Raw genomic sequence first — 7,965 nt, forward strand, 5'->3', positions numbered from 1 at the left:
GAGGGGAAGCGCTTCTGATTTTATCATCCAATCATGTGCAAGCTCAAATGCTGTTTTTTTATTTTCCTTGCATGTCCCCCTCGGATCTACGGCAATTTTACTTCCAAGTGAACTCGTAGTGCATTTGTAGTGAAAAGTGGATTTTCCTTTAGTAAATAACCCCCATTGTCTCGATGCGTGGCTGCAGAGATGGGGAAATGTCTCACTGCCTGTGATTAGCGCAGCGTAGTGCCGACTTCCTGGCGGGCTCTGCACGTGGGCTGTGCGAACACGCCAGAGCTCATCCTTAACAGCTTTAAGGGAAAAAAAAGGGGCTTGCACTTGAATTTCTACAGCAGAATATGCAAATGTAAACAGGACTAGGGATGAGTGAAATGGAGAGTTTTTATTGCCCCAGAACTTTGGTGAAACTTATTGGTGCCAATGGAAAAAGTGCATGTACGGTGAGCTTTGAGCCTCCCCGGGGTTACACAAACTGCTGTAAACTATCTCCGACTTGTTCTTTTGTTAAAAAACAGGCCCTGATGAGCTTTATTATTTTATGGTTTGTTTATTTTTGTCATACGGTAGTGGAAAATGTAGAGCAACACAAATATTTAAAGTAACTTTATAAAAGAAAAAAAAAAAAAAACACACACACAACAAATGGTAAAACAAAACACAAACATAAAGAACACTAACGAATCTATTTATAAATATTTTCATGGAGGATTCAACACCTTCTCCCAAGAGTCACGTTTTTATAATTGGATTCAATTGCCAATGGCAAGAGGATGTTTGGAACCTTGTTGAAAGTTTATATATTGGCTCCTAAACGAAATAAAGAAAACCAAACAAACTAAATACCAAAAAAATAAAAAAATAATTAAAAAAAATTTTTTTTTTTTAAGTTTTACCTAAGCATTCCAACCAGGGCACTATCTGCACAGAGTTTTAAAGTTAATGGGTTTCCTCCAGATTCTCTGGTTTCCTCCCACACTCCAAAAATACCCAGGCAGGTGAAGAGGCTCCTGTCTAAATTGGAGCTGGTGTATTATGTGTATGTGAGATTAGATTGTCAGCTCCTTTAGGGCGAAGATAGATGTGAATGTATCATACATCAAGTGATGCATAAATTGTCATTACTATATAAATACCTGTATATAATTAATAAAGAAATAAATAAGTGGCTCAATGAGCAACGCTGAAAGTTTGCTGTAAAACATTGCCAAAAGTGAAACCATGCATTTTGTGGCAAAATACATTTAGGTGCAATCTAAGTTGCATCTAAGGTGCAATCCCGTAATCACAAGTCCTTTAAAGCGATATTAAATCCAAAAACTAACATGAAACATATTGCAACTCATCAATCCTTAGACGTGCTGGCTGCATTACTTTTCGTTTTTTGGCCCTTTTACCTTATTTTTGTTTCATGTAATTTAACAGACCGGGCTGTTCAGACAAAGTAGCAGTTAGAGGATGGAGACGAACCATTTACCGATGACAGAAGTGCTTACAATGATCATAAGTAACAAAACTGCTGCTGTAACTTTGTTGCTTTAAACGTGTTAGTCAAGCCCTCTTAAAGTCATCATACACAAATTTCCTTTAGATCTACCAACGACTATATAGTAGAAGGTCCTGCCTAATCGGATATCTGTTGATTTAATAGTTTGGGTTAGGTCCTCATTATTACAGTTTTCTAAATTTCAAGTTGATTGTACAGAGAATGCTTTGGTAGATCGTAACGTGTATAGCAGGCTTTCTCAACCTTTTAACCCTAGAGGAACCCCAAAAATAATTTTCATGTCTCGAGGAACCCTTACTAAAACCAAATCATCAGGGCTCAATAGGAACAATGCTCCTTATATCGGTGGTCAATAGGAAGAATGACCCCCTTAAAGTGGTGTTTAGAATGCCACCCTTAAAGACAGCTAAAAAGATGTATATTTGGTGTCATGCTGCTGGCTTTGCTAAGTGGTGCTGAACCTTGGACTCTGTAGGCACCATCAAATAGGTGGTTCATCAGCCACAGCTCAAGGAACCCCTAGCAACCCCTGGAGGAACCCTGAACCCTGGTTGAGAATGGCCGGTGTATAGTGATCCCCATTATACATGTTACAATCTTCCAACAAATATGGTCCTGCCTAAATGGATACAGACTGATTGGATGATTCGGGAAAGTTCGCATATTGCATAGTTTTGGAAGTTCTAAAGTTGAATGAGCAGTAGATAATGTGTAGAGCAGTGATTCTCAACAAGGATTCCTCCAGAGGTTGCTAGGGGTTCCTTCAGCATTGGGCAATTTCTGCCTCTCAGATAAGTTCCCACTGACACCACTGATCTTTTTAGCTATCTGTAAGTAGGTTCTTCTTCCCAATGACCACAAGTGTAAGGACCATTCCTCTCAATAATCATCACACTAATGTATCAAGAGTTGTAGATTTCAAATTTTTAGCAGGGGTTCCTCGAGACTGGAGAACTATTTTAAGGGTTCCTCTGTGTTGAAAAGGTTGAGAAAGGCTGGTGTAGAGTGATCAGAACTAAATAGTGCACCTAACACTACCCTCTCCCCAGATTGGCAATGCTGTTCTCCAAAGGCATCTCCATTGCTCCTCCAGTGGAGCAGAGGAAAGGTGTTATTGGCAGGATCACTGGATGACAATAAAAAGGAAAATAGACCAAAAAGAGAGTCCTAATGAAGCCACCACATTTAAAAATTGGTACACTATACTATAACGTATGGCCAGCCTTAGCTGTAGTGGCTGCATTAGTTCTCTTTTTTTAGGCTTTCCTCCTCTGTTTATCTGCAGAGTAACACACCCCCTGTATTAGGCGACATGTACACTAGCCTACCCTAACAGCAGAAAAACACGGCAAAAAATGCAAACCGTGTTTGTACCGCAGTTTGCGTTTTCCCCTTACTGGCGGTCAAAAATGTTCCAATCCTGAACACGATATCTAAAAGTTCAGGAGATGGAGATCTAACCTCACCTAAACATGGCAACTCCACGAACAGCCTATGGGGTTGATTTACTAAAACTGGAGAGTGCAAACTCTGGATAGAAACCAATCAGCCGCCAGGTTTTATTGTCAAAGCTTAACTAAACAAGCTGAAGTTAGAAGTTCGATTGGCTGCCATGCACATCTGCACCAGATTCTGAGCGCTCCAGTTTTAGTGCATCATCCCCCATGTCTACACGGACACATAGGCTTATATGGAGTTCAGTTTAGGAGCTTTGGCAAAAAAAAAAATACGCCAAAAGCTCGATTCACTCCTGAGTGTACTGGAATTGCACGCGTTTGTGATGTCATTATTGTTATTTGCGGTGTGAATTTACCGCGATTGTTGAGCAATAAAACATGCTAAAATCACTTTTAAAAAAAATCGCAGCGCATAATGTGCCTGGCTCTGTGCCCACATTTGGTACACTAGCGTCTTTGGCACCTATTTGGAGCAGAGGGAGGCCCGTTCAAATGAATGCCACAGCCATAAAAATACACAAAAAAACACGGTGGAGCAGCTGTATGTGTAGGTGTGAATGGAGCCGTAGAGTGCTTCCACTCTGAATGAAGGAGCACAGGGGGCGCAGCAGACAGCAGCATTGTCAGTCTGGGGGAATGGGGTATTACATAGCAGATTTGTATACACTAACAAACTGAAGTTGAACTCCAGCTAATACTTTATAAGCAGTTGCAGCAACAGTTGTGTTGAGGTTTTTTACGTAAGTAAATAAAATCTTCGCAATGTAAGAACCCCTGTCAGTAGTAAATGGTTTGCCTCTTCTGTGTAACTGCTGTGTCTGCTGGAGAGCTTGTTCTGACACTAAAAAAACAGACTTACCAGGTGAAAGTAAAAAGAAAATGAATGCAGCCATCACATGTAAGAATTGCTGAGCAGCAATATAACACATATCTGCTTTGGAGTTGAATTCCTCTTTAATGAAATGTGTGCTGCCCCTTTGCCCCAACCTATGGGGCAGACAAGCTGTTAGGTGGAACCTGGTGGGAGTGACAGTGCAGTATGAAAGTGCGGAAAGCATTACCTCCTCTCTCCATGGATGACATAGGAACTTCGGTAGAAGCCCAGCAGTTCGTTCTCTATGATGGCATTGTAAATGATCTTGAGGTTGTAACTTTTGTGCACCTCCAGGCTCCGGTTGAGGATGACTACCAGAACTTGGTTGGGCGAATAAGTAAAGAAGCTGGAAACTTTGACGTCCCCGGCCGCTCGATCTTCTGCCACTTGGACTTTCTCCACCGTCAACCTGTGAGCATGGACCACGATGTACCTGCTGGAGTTCCTACACTCGATCTCCACATTGACTTCTCCCGAGAAAGTCAAGTTGTCCATGAAGGCGGTGATCATGAGGTTATAGTGGAGGGGTTTAAGGTGTGTGGGGAGTCTCAGGTAAGTCCAAGGCTTCCAGTCTTCTAATTCTTCCTGCCTACCTACCCCATCCCCTGGCTCCTTGCCCACCTCCAGGTTCTGGTTGAACCTGGCCGCCTCCACCACGCTGCTGTTAATGGTCCTCCCGGAGGCATCAGGACATTCCTCGAAGCGCACACTGAGCAGGACGGCGATGACGGTGACCACGATGAGAGCCAGGATGGAGATGGCAAAGGCCAGCAGCAGTTTCCTGTGTACGGTCAGGTGTCGCTCGGTGCTCCGGGGTCTCACCGTGTCAGCCCATTGCTCCTGGACTCCTCTGCCGTTCCTCATAGCGGAGTCTGGGATCGCCTCGGAGCTGAGAAGAAGTAAGCTGTTCTTCTGCCCTTTACTGTCCAGAGCCATAGCAGTGCATGGTGGGAGGAGAGGTCACACTGCACACATAAGGTCCTCTTCTAGGACTTGGGGCTTCACCGCACACTTCATTCCGCCTGCCACGGCGAGAGCATCATCCCATGAAATCCTCTACTGCCTCCCGCCTGTCATCGGCGGCCACTGAGCCCACCGGCACCCTCCGCCTCCCTTTAGTCGGGATCGCTCCTCCCTTCCAGGCGCGGTGTGTGTGTGCGATGTGCTGCCCGTCACTTCTCCCCATTCACCCCCTCTACCTACTGTCACCTACCTCCGCCTACTGTCACCTACCTCCACCTACTGTCACCTACCTCCGCCTCCCGTCACCTACTGTCACCTACCTCCGCCTCCCGTCACCTACCTCCACCTACTGTCACCTACCTCCACCTGCCGTCACCTACCTCTATCTGATGCCACCTACCTCCACACCTACTGTCACCTACCTCCACCCACTATCACCTACCTCCACCTCCCGTCACCTACCTCCACCTCCCATCACCTACCTCTATCTACTGCCACCTACCTCCACCTACTGTCACCTACCTCTGCCTACCTCCACCAACCTCCACCTACTGTCACCTACCTCCACCTACTGTCACCTACCTCCACCAACCTCCACCTACTGTCACCTACCTCTATCTACTGCCACCTACCTCCACCTACTGTCACCTACCTCCACCTCCCGTCACCTACCTCTATCTACTGCCACCTACCTCCACCTGCCGTCACCTACCTCTATCTGCTGCCACCTACTGTCACCTACCTCCACACCTACTGTCACCTACCTCCACACCTACTGTCACCTACCTCCACCCACTGTCACCTACCCCCACCTACTGTCACCTACCTCCACCTCCCATCACCTACCTCTATCTACTGCCACCCACCTACTGTCACCTACCTCCACCTACTGTCACCTACATCCACCTACTGTCACCTACCTATATCTACTGCCACCTACCTCCACCTACTGTCACCTACCTCCACCTCCTGTCACCTACCTCTATCTACTGCCACCTACCTCCACACCTATTGTCACCTACTTACAGACCTACTGTCACCTACCTCCACCTACTGTCACCTACCTCCACCTACTGCCAACTACCACTGTCACCTACTGCCAACTACCTCCACCTACTGCCAACTACCACTGCCACTTACCTCCACCTACTGCAAACTACCTCCATCTACTGCCAACTACCACTGTCACCTACCTCCACCTACTGCCAACTACCACTGTCACCTTCTACCAACTACCTCCACCTACTGCCAACTACTTCCACCTACTGCTAACTACCACTGTCACCTACCTCCACCTACTGCCAACTACCTCCACCTACTGCCAACTACCACTGTCACCTACCTCCACCTACTGCCCACTACCACTGTCACCTACCTCTACCTACTGCCAACTACCTCCACCTACTTCCAACTACCTCTGTCACCTACCTTCACCTACTGCCAACTACCACTGTCACCTACTTCCACCTACTACCAACTACCACTGTCACTTACCTCCACCTACTGCCAATTACCTCCACCTTCTGCCAACTACCACTGTCACCTACCTCCACCTACTGCCAACTACCTCCACCTACTGCCAACTACCACTGTCATCTACCTCCACCTACTGCCCACTACCACTGTCACCTACCTCTACCTACTGCCAACTACCTCCACCTACTTCCAACTACCACTGCCAACTACCTCCACCTTCTGCCAACTACCACTGTCACCTACCTCCACCTACTGCCAACTACCTCTACCTACTGCCAACTACCACTGTCAACTACCTCCACCTACTGCCAACTACTTCCAACTACTGCCAACTACCATGGTCACCTACCTCCACCTACTGCCAACTACCACTGTCACCTACCTCCACCTACTGCCAACTACTTCCACCTACTGCCAACTACCACTGTCACCTACCTCCACCTACTGCCAACTACCACTGTCAATTACCTCCACCTACTGCCAACTACCATGGTCACCTACCTCCACCTACTTCCAACTACCACTGTCACCTACCTCCACCTACTGCCAACTATCGCTGTCACCTACCTCCACCTACTGCCAACTACCACTGTCACCTACCTCCACCTACTGCCAACTATCACTGTCACCCACCTCCACCTACTGCCAACTAACACTGTCACCTACCTCCACCTGCTGCCAACTAACACTGTCACCTAACTCCACCTATTGCCAACTACCACTGTCACCTACCTCCACCTACTGCCAACTACCACTGTAACCTAACTCCACCTACTGCCAACTACCACTTCCACCTACCTCCACCTGCTTCCAACTACCACTGTCACCTCCACCTACTTCTACCTACTGCCAACTACCACTGTCACCTACCTCCACCTACTGCCAACTACCACTGTTACCTACCTCCACCTACTGACAACTACCACTGTCACCTACCTCCACCTACTGCCAACTGCCACTGTCACATACCTCCAACTTGCATCCCTAACACTGTCACCTACCTCCACCTACTGCCAACTTACATCCCTACCACTGTCACCTTCCTCCAACTTACATCCCCACCACTGTCACCTACCTCTCCACCTACTGCTAACTTACATCCCTACCACTGTCACCTACCTCAACTTACTGCCAACTTACATTCCAACCGCTATCACCTACCCCCAACTTACATCCCTATGACTGTCACCTACCTCCAACTTACATCCCTACCACTGTCACTTACCTCTACCTACTTCCAACTTATATCCCTACAGCTGTCACCTACCTCCACCTACCACCAAATTACATCCCTACCACTGTCACCTACCTCCAACTTACATCCCTACCACTGTCGCCTACCCGGGGGCGTACCTAGAGCATTTGGCACCCGGGGCAGATCCTATTTATGGCACCCTGCCCCCACGTTAAAATGTAAAAACACCCCACTGTGCCCCCTGCATACCTCTGCATCCTTCAATAGCTCTTTGTCACTACTGTGTACCCCCTCTCCATAACTGCATCTCTGGACCCCTTTACATTAAACAGCCCCCAGCATCTCTGGACCTCTTTACATTACACAGCCCCCAGCATCTCTGGACCCCTTTACATTACACATCTCCCTGCACCTCTGGATCCCTTTACATTACATAGCCCCCTGCATCTCTGGACACCTTCACGTTACACAGCACCCTACACCTCTCGACCGC

At 47.2% G+C, this 7,965-nt stretch overlaps 1 protein-coding gene across 1 annotated transcript in view; it reads right to left on the bottom strand.

The window, feature by feature from the left end:
* Window positions 1-4,941, bottom strand: part of TRHDE (thyrotropin releasing hormone degrading enzyme) — a 1,116,537-nt gene extending 1,111,596 nt beyond the window's left edge. The window contains exon 1 of the mRNA XM_077468366.1: window positions 4,026-4,941. Coding sequence (XP_077324492.1) covers window positions 4,026-4,774 — 749 coding nt within the window. The 5' untranslated portion in view covers window positions 4,775-4,941. The remainder of the gene's footprint in view (window positions 1-4,025) is intronic.
* Between the last annotated feature and the right edge of the window lie 3,024 nt (window positions 4,942-7,965).

This window comes from Lithobates pipiens, unplaced genomic scaffold (assembly GCF_037356315.1).
Source record: "Lithobates pipiens isolate NorthernLeopardFrog02 unplaced genomic scaffold, aLitPip1_a1.2 Scaffold_8, whole genome shotgun sequence".
Taxonomy (NCBI): domain Eukaryota; kingdom Metazoa; phylum Chordata; class Amphibia; order Anura; family Ranidae; genus Lithobates; species Lithobates pipiens.